The sequence below is a fragment of the Lynx rufus genome, unplaced genomic scaffold, assembly GCF_022079265.1.
Source record: "Lynx rufus isolate CCGP_SWC_20201006 ecotype Redwood Valley unplaced genomic scaffold, mLynRuf1.p SCAF_18, whole genome shotgun sequence".
In the NCBI taxonomy this organism is placed as follows: domain Eukaryota; kingdom Metazoa; phylum Chordata; class Mammalia; order Carnivora; family Felidae; genus Lynx; species Lynx rufus.
This window is the reverse complement of record NW_025814832.1, coordinates 24972816-25000775: the sequence shown is the minus strand read 5'-3', so window position 1 is coordinate 25000775 and position 27960 is coordinate 24972816. Positions and strand designations below refer to the sequence as shown.

General features: G+C 47.5%; 1 protein-coding gene across 3 annotated transcripts; it reads right to left on the bottom strand.

Annotated features, from left to right (window-relative positions):
- Window positions 1-215: 215 nt before the first annotated feature.
- SOCS7 (suppressor of cytokine signaling 7) lies at window positions 216-27529 on the bottom strand. 3 transcript variants are annotated; one of them, XM_047081150.1, is made up of 10 exons: window positions 26464-27529; window positions 19674-19738; window positions 16383-16487; window positions 15833-15934; window positions 14835-14965; window positions 14157-14325; window positions 12000-12128; window positions 4248-4383; window positions 3683-3833; window positions 216-480 (listed from the first exon to the last, which is right to left on the bottom strand). In XM_047081150.1, the coding sequence occupies exons 1-9, from the start codon at window positions 27426-27428 to the stop codon at window positions 3713-3715; spliced, it is 1923 nt and encodes a 640-aa protein (XP_046937106.1). In that variant the 5' UTR covers window positions 27429-27529; the 3' UTR covers window positions 216-480; window positions 3683-3712. The 3 variants fall into 3 exon arrangements, with proteins under 3 accessions (XP_046937106.1, XP_046937104.1, XP_046937105.1); XM_047081148.1 differs by lacking the exon at window positions 15833-15934; XM_047081149.1 differs by lacking the exons at window positions 216-480; window positions 3683-3833; window positions 4248-4383; window positions 15833-15934 and adding an exon at window positions 8774-9020.
- Between the last annotated feature and the right edge of the window lie 431 nt (window positions 27530-27960).

Below are 27960 nucleotides of genomic sequence, written 5' to 3'. Positions count from 1 at the left end.
TGACTCCTCCTCTCTCCTTCTTCAAGGTCAATGGTGAACGCGCGCACTCTGCCTTTGGCACCAGCTGAATGACCGTCACTGGCAATCCCTCCTCCTCTCCCCTCCCATGGACCTGTCTCGCCCTTGGTGCCACTTCCAGCCCAATGGGGCACAAACCCCAGCTGCCTTTAAAGGAAGTTTTCCATACGGAGAAATGCAAATACCCAAAACAAAACTTCTAAAAAAGGAACAGTGTTGAGACTTCTTCCAGTTTTCCAAGGAGCTTGTCCAGTTCCAGGATAGCACAGGGGCTGGACACGAAGAGGCAGAGCCCCCGCTCAAAGAGTGTGGTTGTGTGCTTCTTCCAAGCCCCAGAGCGGTGAGGGGAGCCAAAGTCCTTGCACAGAGGGTCTCCGCCCTTCCCGTTCCCTCGTTCTTCCTCACTCCCCTCCACGGTAGCTTCATTTGGTTCTTCAAAACTGGAGCTTGGCAACCAAATGCCTAGATGAAAAAAGGAAAAAATCAGAGCGGCCCACTGGAGTGGAACCAAGATGGAGAGCAGCCCAGCCTCGGCTGGGGAAAAGTACAGCTCAAACAGAGAACGGAGACCTGAAAAGCCAACGGCTCCCACCAACACGGCTGCCCGGCTCAGGATGTGGCAACGGCCTTTGCTGCAGGGACCTGAGCGGCCTAGGACTCGGACGCTAAAAAAAGGTCCTAAAATAACTAACAAACATATTCCATCACATTGCCTAACCTCTCTCTCTCCTTTTCCCTCACCTTTTAATTTTCCACCCACTCCCCCCCGCCCCCTTCCCTGAGGCTTGTCTGCTACAGGGACTAGAAAGTAAAAGAAAAAAAAAACTGAGCCCCTGGAGTAACCCCTGGTGAGCCCGGCTAGAAAACGCTATAGGTTGTTGCAGCTTCTGGCTACCGAAGAGGAGTGATATATAATCACAAATGCCAACGCGGCTTCTACCTCCTGACTTAATGAGGGCACTGTCCCAACTGTTCTTCTGTCTGCTGACTCCAAGCACCCTGACACGAAACTCCCCAGGTGACAGTACGCACAGACCAAGTGGCCCATTCAGAACTCCCAAATTAAAAGCAGGCTGACCAACAAGAAGTCATAAGGGCTGAATTTCACAAAATAGGGCCGTCCCCCTTCAGGAGTGGTACTTCCCTTTTTTCAAGGGGCCCTGAGGTCTGACTCTGGAGGGAGTATGGCATGATGCTTACTCTCTGCCACAGGCAACAGTCCCGGTGTCACACAGAGCGAAGAGACCCTGGGAGCTCAGTTCAATCCTTTGTCAATACACGACTGTCCCCCATACTCACGACAAATGGCTACCCCTGGCCTGTACCTTATCAGATCAAGCCCCTTCCCATCTCAGGGCCTTTATGCTTATTGGACCGCTTGCCCAGAATGCTCTGCTCCCAGATCCTCTTCTGACTCCTTGATATTCAGATCTCAGCTGAAAGGATACCTCCTCACAGGGGCCTTCCCTGATCATCCAAACCTAAGTACCACTCTCCCACCCCTAATCACTAAACTTCACCAAGTTTTATTCCTCGTAACAGTACAGTCAACTGAAATCAGCCTATTCACTTATTTACATGTTTGCTGTCTGTCTGTCTCTCCCTATGAGAATTGCAGCTCAGCGAGGTCAGGGCCAGGGACTATCCCGCACAGCACTTTTCCCAACCTACTTTGGGTACTCAACAAGTAGACAGATATCTGCTAAGCGCATAAACAAATGGGGGAACTCACTAACGCCTCTGGAAAACCATTCCACTTTTGGACCTCTCTGTTAAAACGGTTCTTCTAGGGGCACCTGGGTGGCTCAGTCAGTTAACCATCCGACTTTGGCTCAGGTCATGATCTCACGGTTTGTGAGTTCGAGCCCCACATCGGGCTCTGAGCTGACAGTTCGGAGCCTGGAGCCTGCTTCGGATTCTGTGTCTCCCCGCTCTCCGCCTCTCCCCTGCTTGCACTCTGTCTCTCCTGTCTTTTCTCAAAAATAAACATAAAAAAAACCCAGTTCTTCTAAAGTTGGACTAGAGTCTAGCTCCTTATAACTTCCATCCACTGTGGTCCCTGGAGCCACACAGACTAAGTTCAACCACTCTTCCTTTGTATTTCTTTCAGCCATCAAGCCCCTCTCACCTCAAAACTTCTCTGCTCCGTATTAATCATGTATTCCCCATATGATGAAGTTTGGAGCCCTCGGCCACCCCGAGCCCACCCCTGAATGTGCTGTGAGGGTTCCTCCCGAGGCACGGTGCCTACAGAAGCAGTGCTCTGACTAAAGGGTCCTAATTACTCCACCAGGGTGCCACCGTGCAGGTGCCGCCGTTCCCTCCTGCCTTCCCTTCCTAATCTCAACTGCAAAGCCACCAAGCAGAGAAATCCTCCCAGACATCGGAGCATTTCGATGTTGTAGGAGTCGCTTCCGAGGGCATACAACTTGCCTACAACTGAAGATACGACAAGAGACTGCACACCCAGCCCAGGATGCTTTAAGTTAAAGCTACGCAGCCTCCCAGGGTCACCATTTCTTGATCACTCTCCTTTCATTCCTTCTCCTCTTGTTAATCTTTACTAGGCCAGCTCACATGCTTTCCACCAAGAGCACAGGCTCAGGGATGTCCAGAGCTAAGGGGAGACACACAGCTGGGATCACCTTGGTCATGGCCCAGGAAAACCCGTGGGACATAAACGCCAGTCGTCACGCTCTCTGGTTATAAAGACAGCAGAGAGCATGGGGAGATGATGGCTCCCTTGGTTCTAAGGCTGTCACTCTGCCGGTTTTTCCCCTAGTTTGCTCGGTGTGGGAGGGGGCACTGGGAACAGAGAAGGTTAGAGGGAAGCAGACGTAGTGGGTGCTTCAAGAGGACACTCTACGCAAAGGGGAAAGACAGGGGATCACTGCACCCTGCAGATCACCGGAACGTGAGATCCTGCAGGTAATCCACACCACCAAAAATCACAACTCTCTGGCAATTTTGTTCCCTACTCATCCTTACCTTTCAATGCTCACGTAATTGCAATTTAAGAGACTAATTACCATTCATCTGCACAAACCAGTATTCCAAGATATTTTATGGGGAGAATAAATGACTAGAAGTCAGTTAATGTAGTGACGGGAGAACAGCCACTTAGATAAATGAATTCCTTAGCTAATTCACTTACTCTTTTCAATAATTTACTTTTCAGTGGTCCGGATGGAAATCTAAGTAGAAGAGTGAGCTTTTTTGCTCTCGCCCTCACATGCCAAGCCATGGGACTCGGGAGTTCCCACCAAAGCACACGCCTGTTGCAATTAAAGGCACGTCTGCCTCCCCTTTGATGAAGTTTCCTCCCCTTTGGTGTCCTGTTTTACACGTCATTTGTGCAACAGCAAGAAGAGTGGTCAAATTATGAGAGAAGACCGCACACTTACACTTGTGTGCCCTCCTCCTTATTTATATTCCGTGATTAGCTTGCATGCTGCTTGGCAAATACTCTTGAGGCCTCTCATGTCTATCTGTTCTTCTCCCATTTGGCGTATGTGCCCCCTGGACCCCATGACCAGATCTGGTAACTGTATGGGCAGATGCCTGGATCGAGAGTATACGCGTGGGGTGTGGGGGAGGGGGGCGAGGCCGACGATGATAACTGTCCAGAAACACTTAGCTGGGCAGCGAGACAGAGAGCTCATACCCTTGGTGGCGACCAGCAGGGGGCCCCTCGCTACGTGGAGGGTTCAGCCTCTTGCTTCTGTTTGGAAATGAGCTGCGCTTCCTTTAGAGACAGGTACACCTCTTCCTGAGGATCATAGTAGTAGAACTTTCGGATATAAGAGATCAGAGGTCTGTGAACACAAGAGGGATACACGTAAAGTGTTACATACAAAGATCATAAACAAAAGGCTGCTTTTGTTCAATCCTTCCTTCTTCTTCAACCCCTGGATGGCTGAGACTACACAAAAAACTGTCGACCTAAGAAAATTCCCACTTTCTCACTTATTACAGTTCTGTCTCCCTCCCTCTTACCACCTCCACTCCACTCTGCATAGCGACTGCAGAAGGGAGGCTGACACACACGCACACACCTTCCTCCCTTCTGGCTGCCGGCTGACATTTCCAGAGTTGGGTGCTAAGACACGTGAGAAGTGAAAGGGCGATGCCTGTGAACACTGACGGCACGATCAGCTGGCGGGCCTCACTAACATTTACAACCAACCCTCCATTCCATTCCCGCCCCACCCCTAGAGACCCCACTTTACTTAGGCAGTGGGAGATCCGGGATGTGATCTATCCGGACGAGCTGTCGGATTCGGAATCTGCAAAGGTGCTGGAGGGATTTGACGTTGCTGAATCGAGACACCGGATAGAGCAGCTGGACTGGAGTTGGAGGCAGTCCTTTGGGAACGAAAACCAAGAGACATATTCAGAGGGAACAATGCAGCTAACTACCACTGCCCTCGTGAAGAGAATCCAGGGAAGGGAAATGGGGCTTCTTTACAGTTCATATGTGCGTTCTGTGCAAAAGCTCCCTTCCACAAAGACCTGCTGATTTCCATTGTCAGAAGTATTACCGCTGTGTTTCACTCAAGGGACTCTACTCGCCCCCACCAAGGGCCCCCCGAGCATTACTCGTGACAGCTGACAGTCTTGCTCTTCAGAACAGCCCAATGCAAAGTGCCAAGCCACAGACTTGACTTGGAGCCAAGTGGCCAATCCCAGGCCCGAGGCTCTCAGTGAAGGGCAAGAATCAAAGCATCCCTCCTAGGAACGGGACGTACTTGCGCAGCACATCTAGCAGCATCCTGCACGGGACAACTGGGGCTGCTCAGAAGGGTCCCCAGCCGATTCCAGCTAAGAGGCTGGTAAGTAGAAGGCAATGGCTGGGATCAGAGTTTATAAGCCTATCACTCCTACCATTTACTTCAAATCAGGACAAGCAGGTTTAACCACCTCTTATTTCCCACACACACTGCCCCCCTCACCTCCTCCCACCCTTCTTGCTCCTGAAATTTTAGCCCGGGTGCAGGAACAGAAAAAAAAAAGAGGATGCTTTTAAAAGAGAAGCAACTACAGTAGCTTGGGCAGGCTAGAGTCAGTACTGCTCCATGCCAGAGTGCCTGCTGACTGATGCCAGCCAGGCCCAAGGGGAGTCCCACACCCTGGTTTCGTCAGCATCAGCAGGCTTGGTGCTGGGGAGTTCCAACCCCCCTCGAGAGTCAATGCCACAGAACAGAGACCTCCAGAATGGCAGGAACACGGACAATGGCTCAAGGGAGCAAAGAATATTCTGGTTCCGATACACAAGGGGCTACTGGAGGCCAATTAGCAAACTGCTCTCAGAAAGCAGCTCAGGTGCAAAGGCTTTGAAAGAATTCTTTTCTCAGTCACCGTCCCATCAAAAGAAATTCTGTAGATACAACTTGTTGGAAAATAACACATCTACTGTTTTTGGAGTTCAATTTCAAACAGTTTTAAAATTTTGTTTGAAGGCATGAGAAGAAAAAATTAAAGCTTGTGGACTATCTCCCAAAGCCTTTTCGTGGTCACTGATAATGGACTTTCTGAAAAAGAAAAAAGTCCGAATACGTATTCTGCTGTTACCACATGGGGCGCCTGGGTGGCTGAGTCGGTTGAGCACCCGACTTCGGCTCAGGTCCTGATCTCCTGGCTCGTGAGTTTGAGCCCAACGTCCGACTTTGCACTGATGGCACGAAGCCTATTTGGGATTCTCTCTCTCCCTCTCTCTCTGCCCCTCCCCTGTTCAGGCTCTCTCAAAATAAGTAAATAAATAACTTTAAAAAATTAATTTAAAAAAAGCACTTAACTCAGGGGTGCCCGGGGGGCTCAGTCGGTTAAGTGTTGGACTCATGACTTCGGTTCAGGTCATGATCTCATGGTTTGTGAGTTTGAGCCCCACGTCATCGGGCTCTGTGCTGACGGCACACAGCCTGCTTGGGATTCTCTGTCTCCTTCCCTCTCTGCCCCTCCCCCACTTGTTCTCTATCTCTCTCTCTCTCTCAAAATAAATAAACGTTAAAAAAATTTTTTTAAACTTCTAACTCGGGCGCCTGGGCAGCTCAGTCAGTTAGGCATCCACTTTAGCTCAGGGGTTCCTACCCTGCGTCAGGCTCTCTGCTGTCGATCCCCTGTCCCCCTGTCTCTCTGCCCCTCCCCCTCTGGCACACACTGTCAAAAATAAACGTTAAAAAAAAATTTAACTCATTTAGTCATTAAAACTATACTTTGAGGCAGATATCACTATTATCCCCATTTCATATATGATGAAACTGAGGCCAGGCTTAGAGCACTCTCTCATGGCACAGAACCAACCAAGCTGGCCTGCCATGAACACCTGCTCTGAGGAAAAGCTGAGCCCACAGAACCTCAAAGGAAGGTTCTCCAGGAGTCTCTCCAGAGCAACTCTCCCTCTGTTGTCTGACGGGGGCGCTGTCCAGGGCAGCCCCAAGCACTCTGATTCATGACCAGCTGCTCTCAGTCTTCTCCTTGCTCCTACCCCTTCAATCCTAGGGCTTATATTCTGAAGCACTGTAGCCCTCCTCCACCCACATGGTTGGTCGTCTCCTCCCACACGCTATTAAAAAAAAAAAAAAATCACACATGGATTTCTCTCTTGAATATATTTAAACTCAAGTGGTTTTAAAATGGTATTGGGTTCAAAGGCCTCTTTGAATTTACCCTTTCTCTCTCTTGCATTTTAAAAATATTCTTTAGTGAATTAAACTATGGCAAACAGAAAGCTTTTGGGGATGGGTTATAATAACGCTAAATTCAACATGATGTTTCAGAGATAAAGGTAATTTATATATCTAATTATTTATTCCCAAAGACACAGTACTATCAGACTTGTGGTTAAAGAGACCAGGATAATATGCAGCAAAAAATTATCTGATTGTTTGCCTACTTGAATTTTAATGACCACATATACTTGCCTATTTAATTGTGTTACTTATAGCCTTAGGTTCACAAATAGCGATTTGAAACCTGTTAATTCTCTGATATCCCCTGGTGTCAACCTGACCATTTACTGTTTGCCTCCAAACACAGCAAACAACTGGAGCTCTTGCATCCAGAGCATGTTAAGGGAAGAGGTTAGAGATGGAAAGAAATCCAAGACAAGACACCAGGTCAGCTGAAAGAGAAGGGACAAGATGGAACAGTGGTCATCAGGAACTTTCCTCTGGTCCTTCATACCAGGGGACCTGGGCTCCAATACAGTTTCCAGCCACTTCATTATTTTCTCTCCCCCTGCCCCCCCACCTCAAGGACCAGGTTAGGGATGACAAATCTCTCCCAAGTCTGAGCACCCCAACACATAGGTCTTTCTGCCAAACCAAACTGTTTCCTGAAGACCAGAATTATCCAGCTCAAAATGTCAATAGTACTGGGAGGGGCACCTGAGGAGCTCAGTTAAGTGGCCAACTTCGGCGCAGGTCATGATTTCGCGGTTCCTGAGTTCGAGCCCCACACCAAGATCTCTGCTGTCAGCATGGAACCCACTTTGGAACCTCCACCCCCCTCTCCTGCCTCTCCTGCGTGGATGTGCTTTCTCCTTCTCTCTCAAAAATAAATAAACATTTAAAAAAAAAAAAAAAGAAAAAAGAAATCCTGGGATACAGACCTGTCACTGAACAAACAATTATAAGATTAATGATGGTTACAAAAGAGAGACCTATTTCCTTAGAGTTGTGTAATTCAAAGTGTGATTAAAAAAACGAAAATTTGGGGAACCTGGGTGGCTCAGTCGGTTAGGCATCCAACTCTTGATTTCAGCTCAGGTCATGATCTCACTTCTGTGGGTTCAAGCCCTGCATTGGGCTCTGCGTGGACAGTATGGAGGCTGCTTGGGATTCTCTCTCTTCCTCTTTCTCTACCACTCCCCGACTCATGTTGTCTTTCTCAAAATAAACAAACTTAAAAAAATTAAAAACAAAAACAAAAAAAAGGTATTGGGGTGCCTGCTGGTTCAGTTGGTAGTGTGTGACTCCTGATCTCAGGGTTATAAATTCAAGCCCTACACTGGGTGTAGAGATTACTTAAAAATAAAATCTTAATGGGGTGCTTGGCTGGCTCAGTGGGTTAAGCGTCCAACTCTTGATTTTGGCTCAGGTCATGATCTCAAAGTTGGGAGATCGAGTCCCACGTCAGGCTCTGTGCTGACAGCATGGAGCCTGTTTGGGATTCTCTCTCTCCCTCTCTCTCTCTCTGTCTCATCTCCCATCACTCGCTCGTGCACTTTGTCTCTCAAAATAAACATTTAAAAATAAACTAAGAGGCACCTGGGTGGCTCAGTTAGTTAAGAGTCTGACTCTTGATTTTGGCTCAGGTCGTGATTTCACATTTCATGAGTTCAAGCCCTGCACTGGGCTCCGCGTTGGCAGCATGGAGCCTGCTTGGGATTCTCTGTTTCCCTCTCTCTGTCCCTCCCTGCTCATGATGACTTTCTCTCAAAAATAAATAAACATATAAAATAAAATAAAATAAAATAAAATAAAATAAAATAAAATAAAATAAAATAAAATAAAATAAAATAAAATAAAAATCTTTTTAAATTTTTTTTTTTTAACGTTTATTTATTTTTGAGACAGAGAGAGACAGAGCATGAACGGGGGAGGGTCAGAGAGAGAGGGAGACACAGAATCTGAAACAGGCTCCAGGCTCTGAGCGGTCAGCACAGAGCCTGACGCGGGGCTCAAACTCACGGACCGCGAGATCATGACCTGAGCCGAAGTCGGACGCTCAATCGACTGAGCCACCCAGGCGCCCCTAAAAATCTTTTTAAAAAAGATTTTCTTTTCATGTACTTCACAGATGACAAAGATTCTCCCAACTAATAAAGATATGTTCACTTTCAGTTTGGCTCGAACAGCATCAGGAGTTCTGTGTTAATCCAATCATAGTCTCTCTCTGAGACTGCTGCCCCGTAGCATAGGCATTTGGTTTATAACTGTGGAATGGACCAGACTGAGATGCAAACAGTGACCTCGGATCTGTGACAATCACGCTCCACTGTGCTAAAAAGAGATAAGGGGGAAAGCAACATCAGGTGCCATCATTTTTATTTTCACTAAGGGTCCCTCCCCTGATGTCAATTATTACAGTTGTTCTAATTTCCTTCCTTCTGCTCCTTACTTGCCACCATCCAGAACTTTCCCATTAGTCCTAGCTTTATGATTCCTAGGATCCCTAGCATCCCTTTATCACCAGCCTGCATGCCCTGTTAGTGCAGCCAACTCAGAAAAACTTGACTTTGAATCCTGGCTCTGCAATTCACTGTACCTCAGTTTCTTAATCTGTGCGGAAGGATGGGAGGGAGGAAAGGGAGAAGGGATACTGTAGTATGCCTTTAAGATTTTGTAAGGGTTTGGGGCATCTGGGTGGCTCAGTCTATTGAGCATCCGACTTCGACTAAGGTCATGATCTCGCAGTCCATGAGTTCGAGCCCCGCATCGGGCTCTGTGCTGACAGCTCAGAGCCTGGAGCCTGCTTCAGATTCTGGGTCTCCCTCTCTGTCCGTTCATGCTCTGTCTCTCTCTGTCTCTCAAAAATAAACATTAAAAAAATTTTTTTTTAATAAATAATAAAGGATCTTGTCAAGGTTAAATGAAATAATACCTGGCCCCTTGTAGGCATTCAGTTACCATCATCCCAAAGTCTCAACAAATAGGCTCCTTTTAAAAACTACGGAGTTAAAATCCCTGGTGCCGGCTGAGAAAGCTCAACCCAAATGCTAATGACTACCTCTTCTTCACACCAAGTCCCTCACAGAATCAATCTCACAGAAAGTCTAGACCTTTACAACAGCAAAAGAGGACAGCAAACAATGGTAAAGAACACTGGCTTTGCCCTCTGTCCCAGTCGTTCTGAGAGCGGTCACTTACAGTCTAGGAGCAAATACTAACTCTGCTTTGCCTTCTCAACTTGATTACAGCTCGAAGTGCAAACAGATATCCTATCTGCAGCATTCCTCATGGGTCCTAAAAAGACACCCTCCACTAATAAAAACACTGCTGTCTTCCCTGTAGTCTCCACAAATCCCAGCAAGCTCGCGTTTCACTTTGCTTTTGCTGTTACTTTGCCCCGTTAACAGAGTGGTGGCAAATAAAGCGCACAGTTTGGAGTTAGTTGAGCCTGGGTCTGAACTCTGACTTCAGCACTCATCAGCTAAGTGACTTTTAGAGTAAGGAACTTCACTTTTGAGCCTCAGCCTCAGTTTCTTCGCTGGCAAAATGAAAATGGTCTTATCTATAAACGGACCGATCTATTAGGTTGTTGTAAGTAATCAGAGATGTTTAAATAAAGAATCTGACAAAATAACTGGCACACGATACGATACGATACGATCTCAACAAATAGTAGCCGTTGTTCAAAGTTCTAGCCGCTTAGTTAACAATGGTAAGAATCTTAGTTAAAATTTCTGCAGACAGGGCACATTTGTAGAAGGAAACGAGCTATACCAGAGGAGTCCAACAAAGTCTCTCAATACTCTACAAGTAGATACATGCTCCAGACTTCAGAATCCTGTGAGAGGATTTCCCTGGTTTACCCATAAACACAGCTGCGTCTCTGCCCTTGTCAATCTCCGCCGTGCCTTGTACTGAGTTTTACATGCGCTTCTGCCTTTATCTTCCTACCTGTCTCCCCTTTGAGGAAACGAGGTCTCTGAGGGTAGAGATGTTGCTTATTTTTGATAATGATAACCCCCAAAAGCCACAAACTTTTTTTTTTATGAAGTTTGACTAGCAATTCTTTTTTTTTTTTTTTCTTTTTCTTTTTTTAAATTTATTTATTTGCAAGTTAGTTAACATACAGCGTAGTCTTACTTTCAGGAGTAGAACCCAGTGATTCATCTCTTACATGTGACACCCAGGGCTCATCCCGAAAAGTGCCCTTAGTGCCCGTCACCCATTTAACCCAGCCCCCCAAAAGCCACAAACTTAAAAAAAATTGCTAAAGAGTCAATTCCTGTAAGAAAGGATTCTAACTTTTCTCTTTAACCAAGTCAACTGCATGAGACCCAACTGTGTTGACAGCGCTGAGGCAAATATTAAATGAAGTGAGAATTAATACAGTTCGCACCCTGTCATGCCTTATTTAAATCACCAAGATTATAAAACACATTCCTATAACCTGGCTCAATCCTGTTACTGATGTTCTGCCTGAGGCTCCACTGGGAACTTCTTTTTAGAGCAATTTCTTGGCAGTCAGTGTGTTTAAGAATCTTAATTTGATTCACTGGGAATGTATAAAGTTCTCATTTTCAGTTCTGTTTGTAACTTACAAACTCCTCAATTAATATGCTTGTTTTGCTTTTCCCCAGCCCTATTACAGCAGGCTCTTTCAAACCATTCTTTCAGTAAAGTTTATTTAGATACCGCACTACTAAGTGGGCAGAAAGACTATGTAATCGCACTAGCAAGGACGGGAACTTCCCAGTGCACCCAGATGGAGAGACATCTTTATAGTCAATGCTGGTAGAGACAAGAGGCACAACAAAGACTACCTACTCTTTAACAGGAAGTTTAGTGCGAAGGACAAAATCCACAGCAGACTGCCACTGAATTCAGCCTCCTTGACACTCAGCATTGGCTTTCTAGTGAATACTCTTGTAGCTTCCCTGTTCCCATAGAAATTGCCTGAGCAAGTTCTCACCTCTCTGCTTCACACGGAAGTGTGAGATCCCTGGTTCAAGGACAAGGAGACACCTCTGAATGTTAAATATTCATCATAAGACACCTGGACATCAGAGGCGGGATCCGTTTTCTCATTCATGTGGTCAAAAAAGCAAAGATTCCTTCTCAACATATTGAAGGATTAATGTTCAAGGGCAGGGGATTAACCTAACCACTAGACTCTAGGAAAAGTGGTTACCATAAGAGCCAGAAAGAAAACTTCAACGAAGTATGGCTCTTTCTGGGGAGAAGGGGGGGGCACATTTTGGTACTGTACTGCATCATGACCATGTTAAATAATTAATGTAACTATAGCCTTACCCGGAACCCTGGATCTCAAGAAGTAGAGAAACTTCCCGTTCTTGGAGTGCATGATGGCTCTCTTAATGAACTCCACCACTGATTGACAGCGATCCTCAAATTTAGGATGACACCACAGGCTGAAAGTTCCTGCCACAGAAAATTAAGGAGAGGTAAAAATGTAGAAACTTACTTTCAAAAGATCTGGGAAGTCACCTTGAACGTTTTAATAATTCTCAGTTCTGGGAGGGTAGTTTGTGGGCAAGCTGTTGGACAAAGGTCCTGAAGCCACCTGTTCCTGTTTGTTCCACAATGAATGGGAAGAAAAGATGTTGCCTCTAATAAGATATTAGAATGCACACTAATCCTTAAATCATGGACCATGAGAAAAGACTGGCATAGCAAAAGCAAGTTTAAATGACATCCCCTCTAAAGATCTGTCTACCTGTCTTCAAGCATTCATGGAATAGTTGGGGAAAGAACGGAACAGCAGTTCTGCAAGTCTCATTCATTCATGTGTTAGGCACAAAAAGTCAAATTCTAGGTCTTCTTTAACTTCTAAAATCCCACTCCTGCCCCAAACATGTTGCAAAGATCCCACCCCAAATTCTAAAGTCCCCAAAGCCAAAGAAAAAAACAAAAACCCAAGCACTAAGTGCAAAGAAGTCACCCACAAAAGGGACAGAATCACTCAAGAGAACTGCAGATTTGAGTCTCTCTAGCCACTCTTACAGTATCACTTAAAAAGATGAAGACAGATGCTCCATTGCAAACTGGCAACGGAAAGACCCACACGGCTTCTATTAAAAATCCCACTCATTCAAGAAAGAAAAGCCACTTTGAACAAAAAGTAACTGGAGAACCATTTGAAAGTTCTCTCATTACCGGCATCTCACCTATCAGGGACCTAGAGGTCAGGCATTTATTCAACATTCTCCTAGCCTAGTCATTCAGTATTTTCACAGATTTATAAAAATACTTCATTCTGAAATGCTCTATTTTGCATGTTGTTTTTCTGCTGGTCTGATTTTGGCTTTTAGGAGGGCACAGGCAGTCTATGCCACGGTTATCTAACTAATTCTCAGGTCTGCGGACCAAAATTCCTTTCTCCTCATGCATCTTTAAGGCAGAGGTGGTGACAGAGGAAACCATGGACAACGCTATGCTGGCCTAACACGCTACCTTCCTGACTCGCATGAGAAGCAAACCAGATAAACACAGCACAACATGGCTGAGAGCAGAAAAGACGTGGTGGTGGCTGAGAAGAGCATGAAAAAAAACTCTCGCTTTGAGATGCTGTGTCTAACAGCTCGTTTAATGTTGATCACGTGTGGGGACAGTGTGAAGGATAGGAGGGGCAAGTCCCTGAAACTCCCCAAGGTTCCCTACGCTCAGCAAATTTGTAACATAGGCAGTTATTCTGACAAAGGATGGATCACCGTGTTACCCAGCCCCACCACCTGTGACCATCACAGGTTTCTGGCACATGTCAAACCCAGCATGCCATGATGCAAAGCCAATTCCGACAGTGGTGCTGAACAAATCAGCTTCTAGATGTGACTGCAGCATGAGACACAAGCAGGCCACAAAGGTGGAGGCACCACTAGGGAGGAAGGCAGAGAGTCTAAAGCATGTTGACCCGGCAAAGTCTCTGGGTTCTGATGACTACATAGCTGACCGAAAGAAATTAACACCATGCTGCTTGGCAGGAAGAGCGGATGTGACTATCAGGCAAAGAAATTCACTACAGAACAGTCACAGGGTGGACACTAAATTCTCCTCTTTGTGTATAGGATTTAATAGAAAGTCTCTCTAGATGTTAAGTTCAATTATGAATGAAGCTTGGGAGAATTTGTCTAGTGGTCCTAGATTATTTCTTCCCTCTATCAAGAGAGTTTCACTGGCTTTGCTCTGTTCAGCAGTCTTGTGCAGGCCCTCCTATTTTGGAGACAAAATGCTGAGAATACTTCTAAATGGAACCCTTACCTTCCTCCCTACCCCCGCCAACATTTCTTCTAGTGACTGAAACCAGTACCCACAACAACGTTCAACTGAGTATGAGATTCTCCTCCCTCTTTATAGTTCCACTTCTACAAATCCTTCCTATGACAAAGCCAGACAGCACAAGTAGAGGCAGGCAAAGGGGGAAGAAGGCTTTCTTCAAACAGCACCTCTTACCTCTGTAGTGCTCCATTCTCGTGTGGTGGGTGATACCCTGTGACCGGAAACTGAGGCTCAGGATATAACGAGGATCAGAGCTATCTCGTACCAGGAAAGAGCCATCTGGCTTCCCTTTCAGCTTCATCTCTGCATCTTCCCAGTTCATTGGTCCCCAGTACCAACCACACTACCAAAGATAAGAAGTGGTCAAGTGATTTACAGCACAGGGAAATGTTCAAGTTCTCAGCACAATCTATTTTACCACAGGAGAAGCCCCCTTCTTATCACTTCCTAAACATATCGCTAGGCAAAAGCTAAGAGTGTCTTAACCATTAGCAACGAACGGCAGGCTCGTTCTTTTAGACCTCCAAAGTAACAGAAGAATAAGCCTACAATTGCATTACTGAAGCCCTCCGAGGAAGAGAAGTGGGAACTGGGTCAGTTAATCTATTGAAGTCAGCTTCAACTACGTAAACATTTCTCCACAACCTTTCTTACCACGTTCAATATTTTTCCTCCAAGATTTAATTTTACAACGTCTCTTATGGAATTGATCAGAGCAGCATAATTGTTTTGGCGCCGTAAATACAGAGGCAAGATAACTACTCTTCCTCTAAAAATAATGAAAGGAGAGCCCAGTACAGAAGAAGGGGAGTGGGAGAGGAGGCCAGCCGCCGGTCCCCAGGCACCACCCACCTTCTCCAACTCTCGAAGGCTGGCTGCAAAGCTGCTTGAGTCGGGCCGGTAGAGGGGACACTGGAGATGCTGGGGGGGCTGGCTGTGCAGGGATTCAGCTGCTCGGATGGGAGCGATCCGGGGAAATGCGTCTGCAGGGCAAAAGGGTGATGGTCACTTGTTCCCTCCTTGCTCCCAACCACAAGCAGATCCTCCCCCCCAAAACAGAGATGCTAACTGAAGAGGGGCAAGGCATTAGAAGCTAAGCTGGAAAGGGTGGAAGCCAAAGCAGTGGAAAAGAGCTGGATGGGCTGGAACAAAAAGCTGTGTGGGCTCGTGGAAGCTGTGAAGGATGGGTGGGGGCATTTTGCCCCAGGAGAGGGGGAGGGGGGCTGCTCACTAACCTGACTAAGGTGACTACTTCAGGGGCTTCACCAGCCTAGAGCGATTCCAGCTTCTCCCACCTCGAGGTGAAGCGCCGGTAAAGCAGCCTTGGAAATAGTGACTCGCTTACTTGCCCAGGAAGAAGAACCATTTTGCCAGGCAAGTAGAAAAGAATGCCGATTTCATTCATTTTACTCCGTGGGTACTGGAGGCTGGCAAAGCAGGTATGGGCTACTAAAGGCTTGGTACTTATTTACAAGGCTGCAGTAAACATTAAAAGCTTAGAAAAACCAGGGAACTTTGAAAACTTTAAACCTCCTCACCATCCTGAGATTAGGGAAGTTTCCCAAGTGAGATCTACTCAGAGATTGCAAACCAGTCTCAGCAACAAGGAGGGGAAAAATTCAATAGTCTTTTTATCCCTAGCAGAAGTCAGATTCACCTCCACAGGGAAAACGGGTCAGAAAAACCAGTTCTTGGCCTCAATTCCAAGGAGTTCTGGCCCAGCCAAGGGGATAAGATTTAAGCTTTCTCGTAAGTTCTGTTACTTCCATAAATAGACTTCTCCCATCCTTCAAGAGTACGTCACTTGGTACTCCCAACTTTTACAAGGCTTGCCTCTAAGCTAAGCTAACCTGGGGCATGGGGTGGAGGAGGCGGAGGTAGGGGGAAAGACTGCAGGGAAGACCCCATCGGAGCCACAAGGACAGATGTAGGCAGCGTCCCACTGATATCATCTAGAAGAGAGAACAGAAGCAAGAGGTTCAGAAATATGAGCACAGATGAGTGAGGTGAAGCACAGGAGAGGGAGAAGGATCATCAGGCTGCCCTCTGGAGCAAGATGGCCTGACCTTCACCCTGGCTTTTTGCACAGAGGGCAACAATCATCTTAACCTGGTTTCCTCTGTCGAAAGCAGAAAAGTAAGGATATCCCTAGAGCAGTCTACAAGCAGTAGATTCGGGGCCAGATAAATACAGATCTAATCAACACATGGACAGCAAATGTTACAGCATGCAGATAAGACACCCATTTAACTGCTCAGGGAGATGACAAGGGACAGGGAATATTTGGGTCATTATTAGAAGCTCAGGAGCTTGTTTGCTCCTTCTGGAAAAGAACAACAGGTCCCTAAAACTCACCCCCTCCCACTAAAGCAAGAAGGCAGAGAAGGTCAGAGACCATACCTAGGAGGCTGAGGCTTCTTCTCGGAGGAGGGGGGGGAGTTGGAGGGTGTGGAGAGGTCAGGCCCCGCTGAGAGATGTCCACGTCCACAAGCGACACAGTTTCACCTGAGGGATTCACGGAGCAAGCATGTTATGGAAGCACCTTGCCTGAAGCCGAGGCCGGAAGCGGAAAAAGGTAAAGGGCAAGCAAGAAAGGCTCGAGGTCCTCAGCTCTCAAAACCCCCAAAACCTAATGTTTCCCAGAGCTGGAATCACTCCCAAACACCTGGGCAGTCCATTTTAAATTCTATCATTTCTTTGCCCTGTTAAAGGTCAAGGATTCTTTAGGACAAAAACACGGGATCGACAGTAGAAAGGCCAACTAATTGTGGCTGTGCCACTATGTAACCTTGAACAAGGGCTCTTTATTCAAATAGAGCCCACACCACTTATTTTTACAGACATGTATACCAATTTCTGCCTGAGGGAGCAAGGCAAGGAGCTTGTTAGAGGTCCAAATGGACATGGAAAGCAAGTGCCAGAAAAACATAAGAACAGCACGGTAAACTGAATGCAGATAAATGTCCCAATGTGAGCCCCAACTTCTTCTTAAATGGCTTTCCATATCTAGATTTTCCAGAATATTCACTCATAAGAGAAGCAATCATTTCAGCTATCAACTAGCTCCTAACAAGCTGAGGCTACAAAGGCTGAAAAGTGCATTTACAATCTTAATGATGAATTACTTCCACAGTCAGCAAATCAGCTAAGCTCCATAGGAGCCTGATGGGGGTTGGCACATGGTTTCCCTTACTTCCAGCATAAGTTCTATTCTCTGCCATATACACTCCTTCTTGCCACCCAAACCCATCTACCCTCTCTCTACTTCAGTCACCAGAGGGTAAAGGGTATTTTATTAACAAAGGTTGACAGCCAAATTTTGGTAGGTCTGACCTATGGGGCAGAATTTAAGATTTCTCTAATTTGGCCCTTAGGGTGTTATTTCCAACAATTTTTTTTTTTCTCATTTGGGAGGCTGAACCCTTCAGCTAGAATTTTATTATTTCCCAGTTAAGAAAAATGAGGTAACCAGTATCTCCAAAAGGCCAAGAGCTGGGCTTTCAGAATCTAATACATGGTTTTTCACAAAGGTCTTGAGCACTAATTAAGAAAAGCAGAAAAGCTCTGCAAGGGGCTGCTGGCTGGCTCAGTTGGTGGAGCATGTGACTCTTGATCTCAGGGTTGCGAGTTCAAGCCCCATGTTGGGTGTTGTGCTTACTTTTTAAAAAAAGAAAGAAAGAAAGAGGGGCTCCTGGGTGGCTCAGTTGGTTGAGCATCCGACTCTTGATTTCAGCTCAGGTCACGATCTCATGTTTTGTGATACCCCCAAGCCCCGCACTGGGCTCTGCAGGGACAGCACAGAGCCTGCTTGGGATTCTCCCTCTCCCTCTCTCTTTGCCCCTCCCCTGCTCACATGCACGTGTGTTTTCTCTCTCTCTCAAAATAAATAAACATTTAAGGAAGAAAAGAAAAGAAAGAAAGAAAGAAAGGAAGAAAAGAAAAAAGAAAAGCTGGGTTAAAAATCATCAGTGGAGGGGTGCCTGGGTGGCTCAGTCAGTTAAGCATCCGACTTCAGCTCAGGTCATGATCTCATGGTTCATGGGTTCAAGCCCCATGTCGGACTCTGTGCTGATGGCTCAGAGCCTGGAGCCTGCTTTGCATTGTCTCCCTCTCTCTGCCCCTCCCCCACTCACGCTCTGTCTCTGCCTCTCAAAAATGAGTAAAAGGTAAAGAAAGAAATTTTTTAAGTTGTTAAACGTCATCAGAAGTTATTGGAAGCAGGAACCAAAATCATCACATGGCTTAGTGACTGAGAGCCGAGCAGCCCAGAGTAACACAGTAAGCCCAGACAAGCATGTTTACTGAAGGGCCAGAGGTCTGGATGGTAGATATAGCATTTATATAAAATGTGTAATTCAAGAGAGATAAGGCTGGAGTTTTTTGTTGTTGTTTTTTTTTTTTAATTTCTTTTTTAACACTGATTTATTTTTGAGAGGCAGGGTGAGACAGACAGTGGGTGGGGGAGGGGAAGAGAGCGAGGGAGACACAGAACCCGAAGCAGGCTCCAGGCTCCAAGCTGTCAGCACAGAGCCGGCGTGGAGCTCAAACTCACGAACCGTGAGATCATGACCTGAGCCGAAGTCGGATGCTCAACTGACTGAGCCACCTAGGCGCCCCAATAAGGCTGCTTAAAAAACAGGAATACCAAACCTTAAAGTACAAATGTGGATAGGTGTTCCTTGCTTTAAAGAGGCAACACTGATTAACGAGAAAAACATGCTGCTACAAGATACGCATCTTTAATTCTGGGCTTGGGGTAAGAACAGTGGCCTCCTTCTCCACCTGTGCCTATTACAGACACCAGCACACTTGTTCTGGCAACTTGGGGCACTCCATGCAGTCATGGGGGTCCCACTAGCTTGCTTCTGGAAATGTCCATTCCTAAATCATAATTCTTCCAGGCATCTTTTTGAGGGATACCATCTCCAAAAGAGTTTGAAGTCAGGCCTTTCTGGTTAGTCCGCACTGAGGAGTACTCAGTTCCTGAGACTTCAGGCAGCGTGCTAAAGACTTTCTCGACAGCTTACTCAAGCAGGAGCTCTGTATGGGACTGATGTAACAAAAAGGCTCCCTATCTGAACAAGCTCCCCCACTAAAGAGAAGGCAGTTACCCAGAGAGATTTGGCCACTCTTCTACTTGAGCAACTGTGTTCCCTGCTGCAAGAGGAAAGACTTAAATTAGACGTGATGAAGAATTCTAACAGCTGCAAGAACTCCTGGCCCCTAAAATGGGTAAGACAAGAGTTCACGTAATCCCCTTTGCCCAAAGTCCTTAAAAATAGACCAGATAATTGTGGATCGTGTTTATTAGAGAATCCATGAACTCCCTTGGAAGCAGGGACAGGAATTGTACGCCTTCTAGAGAGTCCTTTATGCACTGTGAGCCTATAAATTTGCAATTCCTACTTTTAATTTATATGTGATGACCCTGAACTAAGCACTGCATAACTGCCAGGGCCACCTAATTACCAGTAAGCAGTCTCTATCTCAAACTATAAAGCATCCAAAGTCAAGAACACATTCCACGCCATAAAAATAGCCTCACCCCAAACCCAGCGGGTATGGAATGAAGACAGTAACTGTAGACACGCCTGAAGCTTCCGCCGTGATGCATCTGCAGGTGTTTCCTGACAGGTCTCAGAACACTTCTGCTTTCAGATGTCAGAAGAAAAAGAAAGAGATCACCCTTACCTGTGAACAGCGGGCTGAAGGAGACCGGAGAAAAGGCACTTTGAGTTCTTGTCAACCTGGGTTTCCTAGGGGGTGAGAAGGCACACAGAGAGAGAATAATGGAGGGTGGGGGAAATGAACACATATGCATTTAAATCACTACAACACTCAATTCCAGAGGCACTGAAAAACAAAAAGCAAATCCTAGTCACTGTCAGCCACACTTTTGTAATAAAGCCTAACATTTAAAGGGGGAGAATGAAACAAGGCAATTTCTAAACAGCTTTGGCTACACAATTCGGCCTACAAAGCAATGAGAAATCCCTTTGGATGTCTCCACACCCAGCGTATTACAAGAGTAAAACACCTTGGGTGGTAATTAGCAAGTCCATTTCTAGAGGAGGGAAGTCAGAGGCAGGGTTGATTTTCACAAGGAAGCAAGAAAAAGGCTCTTGACCTGAACAGGTGCCATCTCAGAGCAAAAGTTTTCCCTGTGGCCCTGCCCCAACATGCAGGAGGCCCCCCAGTGAAGCAGGGAAGAGACCTGGCCTTGAGAAGAGCGCTACAACAAGCATAAATGTCCCCGAGCTGTGGGGCAGAGCCACCAGCTAACAAGGGGGTGCCCTCGGGTCAGGGGCTCTGCCTGGCACCCCAAGAAATGGCCCCTTCCCCTCTCTGAGCTGCCCGTGTCACACAGCTCCCCCCAGGGCTTCTGGATGCTGCTCCAGGGACCCCGCTGGAAAACCCTGGGACAAGAGGCGCCAAAGGTAACTTCACTTTGTACCAATTTCAACTGGCTTTTCAGGGAGAAATGAAAGAAATCCAAAAGACTCTGACAAAGACTTTCTGGAAAGAAATGTGCTAAGCTCAAAAAAACTCCCCTCAGGATGACTGAATTGACGACAAGGGAAAGAACTTGCCGAAATGATAAAAATATGCTGTATCTGGACTGTGGCAGAGGTTATGTGACTGAATACACTTGTCAAAATTAATAGAACGAGACGCCTAAAAGAGGTGAATTTTAGATGGCTATAAATTAGACCTCAACAAAACAGACTTAAAAAAAAAAAAAATCCCATGAACTGAGTGCCTGCCTCTAGGCCTTACACCTGGCTCACCTTCCAAAATTAACTCTACCCAAAGTACTAAATAAAACTTCAAATGCACCATAGAGGAGAAGCATAGGAAGTCCAAAATAGAAACCCTACTTAAAATTATTTGACTTCGGAAGATCTTTGCACGTTTGTTTTAACACAGATGCCCAAGCTTCTCAAGACTCACTTCAAACAAAATTTCAAAAGCGTCTCGTGAAGACCTTCCTCAGAAACAGCCAAGACGCTGGATTCTTATCTCACACTCCCCTGCATCTTCTTCCGTGCTGAGACTTCTCATCTGATGATGGCGCGCACCGCGCCTGCCCCACCCAAGGCGCGCACAGGAGAGATGGCCGCATCCAAACGAGATACAGCCACACATGGTCCTCTGTTTGTACAAGTTGCTCATGACAGGCTGCAGCTTAGTTCCAACACTCCAGAGGGCTGCAATGGAAAGTTAATTTCCACTGGACATGAACTTTGAGACTGAAGAGCTTCCAAGCTGATTTTTATGTGATAACTTGTGGGTCTAACGTTAAACTCAGCAAGTAGAAACCTACAGCACTGGCCTCTCAAAGGGTTCGCACCTCAGCCATTTGGCCGTTTGCCTCTTTTCAAAGGAAGCTGCATTACTCTGCCATCTGCCCATGCTGGGGACGCGCCTCTTCGGTGCCAAGCACTGAAGAACGGCAGTACCCAAATGCCCACATCTTGCGGGGGCCTTCTCACTCCAGCTCATCTTCTCCCCCACCCCCGGCATTGTGAAGGAGAAAACCATAGTTTCTAGGATCTAGAAAAAGAAATACGTATGAATCTGAACACTGCCAGAGCCAGTTGAGAGCCCTGGGATGGCTTATTCTGGCAAATAAGGGGGCCGCAGGGCTGGAAGCTTGAAGAGGGAGAAGGTTTAGGAGGCTGAAAGGCTAATAATAAAAATGAGTGCTTCCTTCTTTCTTTGGGTGGAAACGGTCTAACTAACAGTCTAAGGCAGTTTCTGTCTCAAGGATCCTGAGAGCATTCTAATGGCAGTCATTCATGAAAAGACCAATCTAGACAACTATAAAAAACAAAGCAAGGGAACGATTAGCATAAAATTGAGGATGGTGGTTATGCGGGGGGGAGGGAAGAGATGTAATCAGGAAGCAACACACAGGGGTCTTCAAAGATACTGATAACATTCTATTTGCTGAGCTTAGCGGTGGGTACCCAAGTATGCAATTCATTATTATTATAGTACATGCACTTTATGTGTCTTTTGTATATATGAAGCATTTAAAATGGGAAAAGCCCGTCTAAGCTGGATGTGCTGTTTTTGGAAAGCGACACAAATGATTCAGGTCCAGCAACATTTTTAACTAAACCCTTCTATACTACATTCCTGTGTTATTTGCTTCCTCCCCAGATCACCCTGATAAGCATTAGGGTGTAAAGTTAAGTCATCGTAACTTTGCCAGTGGGCCACTTGCATCTTAGCAGCAGAAAGACTTGAGGGGTAGGGTGGGGTAGGATTTGGTGGGCTATACCTCAGGTGGCAGAAAAGCACAGGGGCAGCAGAAGACCTTAGGCAAAGGTCTTCTTTGGGGCTAGCAGTCCTTTGTGTCAGCTACGCATGGCTTGTGCTACAGAAAACAAAGAGAAGGCCTCTGTCCATTTCCACTCTGCAAATTACTAATTGTACAGCAACAGATCCCTGGGATAAAATGAGTTAAAAGCATTAGGCTACATGGGGCCGACAACACATTGATAAAACCACTGGCCACTTCTCAAATTCCCTGAAACCTAAAATATGAACAACGCAAGAATAATGTCCTCCCTCTCTTGTCCATGAATCCCCTCCACTGATGTCCTAAGACTCCAACATGTCCTTTTCTACAGTAACTCCCAAACTAGGATGTCCAAATTTCAGGTTTTGTGGCCACAATTTACCTCTGCCCCTGCTAACGCACACAGTGCCAAGTCAGCCAGCCTGTGCCATTTCCAACACGTCATAAGCCAGTGTCTGTTCATGTGCTACAGGCACAAAAACCATGTGTTCATTTTTACTTCCAATACACAGACATCTGTGCAGCAAGGTCAGATCCAAAACTCCATCATAAACCAAGAACCTATGGAGGGAACTTCCAGGGGAAAGCCAAGAGACGTAGTCCAAGATCTAAAACCTTAAAATATTAGCAGGGAAAATGTCAAGGAGTGAAAGACACGGGCCCAAATGGACAGAGATTTCTGAAGCTAGGTTGCTCATTCTGAAAGAGAGATGCCAACCACAGCCGCTTGGTGAAAAATAGTTGAAAAGATCAACGGAGTATTGACCCAAAACCCAAACATAAAGTCAGAACTTCCTCAGCACACACCATAAAATCATTTTGCTCTCAGCATGTCATGCTATTTCTCAAAAAGACCCCCCTTAGACCCGAAGACCCAAGGAAACAGAAAAGGCCTTCCAATGTCTCCTCACATCTCAGGTCTGTCCACGACAGCAGGGCCCCAAACTGATGCCAAGGCAGGCTGCCTCTCTTTCCAGAACCGTATCTTTTTTCCAAACAAATAGACGCAAACCACTACATAACCGTTCTCCATTTTTCCACCTCACAACTCTCAAAACTGCCAGTAATAGCCTCAACTGTTAACTCACAAAAGACAAACCTTGAAAAATGAACAAGGTACCCATTTCCAACCATGTGTGTATTCCGTGATGATTTGAAAAGGTTAGAGCAAATGCTACTCTTTACCAAATACAAAGGAAGACAATCAGCTCAACATATGTGAAACAGACAAGGGAACTTCACTGGTTTTCCTGAAATAGCAATTCTATATCACACCAAGGCCCACAGGCATCAAGCCCAGCTCTTTGAATTCCAACATATGTGTGTTACAAGGCCTCGCCCAGTTCTCCAGAACAGAAACCTGATTAGTTGCTGGGCCCATTTCTTCCTTCACTTGAAAAGAGTTCTCTAAGCTAATTCATACGAGACTTAAGACTCAGTATATCCAGGCAGGTCCACTTAGCAGACTCTAAAGAACCTGAAAGGAACTAAAGGTTTGTTTCATGTGAAAATATGGAAACTCTTAAGGCTTATAAAATGACTATAGGAAGTACTTTCTAGTGACAGCTGTGGGAAAGGTAGGTGTGAAGAAGGGCACAGAGAATCATACCCAGAGGTTACTGAAAAGCCCCAAATGATACAGCAGAGACGGCAGAGACTCATAATTAACTCCAACCAACAATAAGGAGGGAGGCATATACCTTCTGGCAAAAGACTGACATTTCTCACAGCCTCCAGGTCCCTACCAATCAAAACAAGAGAACAAACTAAAATTCCAAACTCATCCTTCTTCCCAACAGGGCGGACTTACTTAGGAGGTGCAGATCCATAGAAATCACACAACTACCCTGGCCAGACTTACCAAGTTTCTCACAGCTGCGAGGCTGCCAACAAGACTGGCACGTAGTAAGCTGTGGAAAAGCTAACAAGCAAATCTAACGGCACCAAATCCTAAGCATTAAAAAAAAAAAAAAAAAAAAAAAAAAACCCTACCAGTTCAATCTTATTCCTTTTCCAAAGGCACAAAATATTCCATCTCAATTTCTCTTGTCTTCAGTCTGTTCCTACAGGGACAGGAACAAGACAAGAATCACTCCCATTTTACAGATGGAAAAAAAAAGAGGAAGCATGAAGAAGACAAAATTGGCCTACATTCCCCAGCTGATGTTGGAGTTGGAAGGGGAATCCAGATGTTCCTGTTGTTCTCTGTACAACATGCTGCCTCCTAATAGCAGTCAACCAACTGTTCATACACAAATACCTAGCTCTTCTCCAATTCATCAGAAAAAGCCCTTGGACCAAAAAATGTAATTCTCCAGTGCCCTGAACTAAGCTTCTTTGCAGAGCTCCAGCCCAATTTGCTCTGCAGCAGAAATCTGTATTGTGCTTAGTGTGAGGGTTGGTAACAGAGCAGCCAATGACCATTAAATTCTGCTTCCAAAGGCAAAAAACCGTATAATGTTATATGCCTTTTCCTCTTCCTAATCTATTAGACGTAGCAGCCAATTTCACGCCACACCTCATATTTGGCGTCTCTGGAATCTTAGACCAAGTCCTGGTCAATATGGAACAAAGACAAGACAAACCACAAGAAAATTAGCAGTCTATCCTATGTCATTACCCACAGCTTTAATCTTGCCCTCCCCCAACCTGATGAAAATTTCACCTATGCTGGTAAGTGGAGCATCGAATGCAGAGCCTACTACCAAAAAAGCTGTTCCGGCAGCCACACATTTTTCAAGACCTGAGCTCCCAGCCTAAGTTCATTGGGAAGCAAATGCAGAAATACAGGTCTACCTGAGGAGGCAACACACGTCAACCTACTGATTTCTTTAGGCAGTCTGGGTTTGGTCTGATCCCCAAGATGAGCCCCTGGCACAGCTGGTCAAAAAGGGCAGCAAAGTCAAAACTGACCCCACACTTTCCTCCTGGGGTACCCAAACTCCGGGGAAAGGAGAAGTCCATGGATGAGTGGTTCCCAGTCCAGGTCATACTTCGGGGTCACGTGGGAAACTGCAGAAATTCAAAATTCTTAGACCCTCAGACAGACTGATCTCTGCCCAAAGTTCTCCCACGTGATTCTGGTGCACAGTCAAGTTCTCAAATTTATGGGTCTACCCGTTCTTCAGCCTTGGGTTGTGGCTGCCCGTGTGTCTCAAGAATCCATCATATGAGCTGCACCAAAACCAATTCCAATCTTTGTAAGAACCCACTCAGCAGTGCAAACCACAACGGCAGTTACCACAAGTCTCACTTCTTGAGACAAAAGTTGACAGCTTTCTAAACCCATATGCACACCCAACACTGGTTGCCACAGTGCTGTCCGTCCTTCAGAAATGCAGAGAAAAAAAAAAAATCAACACCTAAGTCTGGAATTTTCATCACTTGGCCTAGAACTCAGGCACCCATGTCTATACCTTACACTTAGAATACTCACATGGGCTTGAGAGCAAACTATTTTCTATTCTCACAATGTGTCCGCACACAGGCTTGAGATACCAAGTACATCTAAGGGACCACCCAGGAAAACATTAAAATTTTGAGTAGAGGGGCACCTGGCTGGCCCAGTAGGAAAAGTGTGCCGCTCCTGATCTCAGGGTTTGTGAGTTCCAGCCACACGTTGGATGCAGAGATAACTTAAATAAATAAAACTTTAAATAAAAAATAAATTTGGAACAGAGATGCCCAAACAATTGCTGGCCTACAACTGCACAAGTGTGTCACATCATTTGTATGATTGAGTGTGAAAACGGTAGGGGTGCTGGTGCACGGAAAGAATACTAAGCAAGGTGGTTACAACACCAACTTTTTGCCCCAAAGATTTGCCCCAATCATTTCCAGCAACCTCCCTACCAAGAGTAATGGTAGACAGACACCTTGGAAAACTTTAAAATCCAGGCCAGGGTGGGGGATGGGGGTCTGGTTTCAAGTCATCTCCCAACAGGAGAGACGCTAACCAGCTGAGGAGTGTCACCGGAGTGGACCCTTGGAGCGAAAGCTGTTCCCACAATTATAGCTCTGACCTTATGGGCGAGGTCACCACCTTTAGCCCCAAGTCTCTGCATCTTTAGGAAAAGCATATCGTTAAGAATGGTCAGGATCTTGTTCGCAGAATGAAAGGGAAATGAAACAAGAAAAGGAAGTTTGTCGGCCAGCCCCCCCAGCCAGTCTCACCTCCCCGCGTCCAGCTCCCGGCCCGAGGAGCCTCCCATGTCCGTCAGGCTCGCAGCTGAAGCAGCCAGCTCTCCAGAAGGCCTCTTGCCGGCCCCATCCCCACCTCCGGAGCCGCCGTTGCAGCTCTTCGTGCGAAAGAGGCGACTGAGACGGATTTTGAGGGAGCCCTTCCGAGAAGGGCCCGCGAGTGGCCGGAGGGGCCCGGGAGGAGGCGGGGGCGGGGGCGGTTGCTGCTGCTCCCCTCTACTGAAGCGCCCTGGGGGGACCAAGTCCTGCATCGGGAAGGGCACCGGGGGCAATTCAGGACCCGGGGGTTGCAGCAGAAGCCGGCCTCCCCCTCCTCCTCCGCGGCCCGGGCTGCTGAGCTCCTCTTCCGAGCAGCTGTTCGTCTCCAGGCTCTCGGCCTCCGACTCCAAGCCCTCCAAGACCAGCAGCGCGTCGCTCGTTTCCGTGGGGTCCTCCCCGGCCTGCGGGGCGGCAGCAGGGGGCTGGGGCTGCGGAGGGGGCGGCTGCGGGGGGCACGGGCACGGGCAGCAACCCGCACCGACCGTCTTGACCCCCGGCCCCGCCGGCTGCCCGAGCCCCAGAGCCGCCAACTGCGCCTCCAGTCCAGCCGCCGGTCCCCAGGTCCGCTCGAGCGCCAACCCCGGCGGCAGGGCCTTGGGGTCCAGGGCACAGCGGTGCCGGGGACACAGCAGTTCTGAGGGTCCCGGCTCTGGGGCCGCCTCCGCGTCCTCCTCCTCCGGCGGCCGACCCACGTTGCGGAACACCATCAGCTGCGGCGGCCGGGAGCCCCGCGGACCGGGCCGCGCGAGGAAGGGTGGCGGCGGGGGGCCATGGCCCGGGGGCGGCGGCGGCGGGCCTGGCTCGGGGGCCGCCTCTCCATAGCCGAGCAGGCGGCTCAGGACGCGGTACGAAGCGGCCGCCGCCGCCGCCTCGCCATCCCGGAGCTCGGCCCCCTGCATCGGGGAGAGGGAGGGAGGGCGGGCGGCTGGGAGCCGGGCTGGGGTGGGGACTAGGCCGGGCCCCGTCGGAGCCCCGCCCGCCGCGGCCCCCGGAGCGACAGCGCTAACGGCCGCCGCGGCCTCTGCCTCATAGAGGGGGGCGGGGGGCGCGCGGAGCCCAGCGCGAGCCCAGGCCGCGCGCCGCCGCCGCCACCGCCGCCGCCGCCGAGGACCGCCCCCGGATGGCGTCACTTCCGGGAGGCTATGACCACGCCCCCTCCCCCAGGGCGTGCTCGCGCCTGCCTCCACAGAGCGTGACGTGAAGTGCGGCCTGGGCCGCTATTGGCCGTGGGCTGCTTCTCGCCTGGCCGTTGGTCCCCTGCCCCGACCCTTGCTTTTTACTTCCGGGGCGCTGAGGCCAAAGCCGCCCCTCCCCGGTACGGTCGAGGGGCCCTGGAAAGCCGGGTTTAGCCCTGGCCGAGAGCCGCTGGCCTTGGGAGGACCTCTGATCTGGTCCCGCCTCTGCCGCTTGCGCTGTGTGGCCGTGGCCGAG

Coding starts and splice junctions, on each gene's coding strand:
- SOCS7 (XM_047081150.1), bottom strand. CDS start 27,428: ATGCAGGGGGCCGAGCTCCGGGATGGCGAGGCGGCGGCGGCGGCCGCT. Junction 16,488..19,673: donor CTTCAGCCCGCTGTTCACAG/GTAAGGGTGATC, acceptor TGAATCCCTCAG/GTGAAACTGTGTCGCTTGTG. Junction 3,834..4,247: donor CCGGATCTCCCACTGCCTAA/GTAAAGTGGGGT, acceptor TTGTGTTCACAG/ACCTCTGATCTCTTATATCC.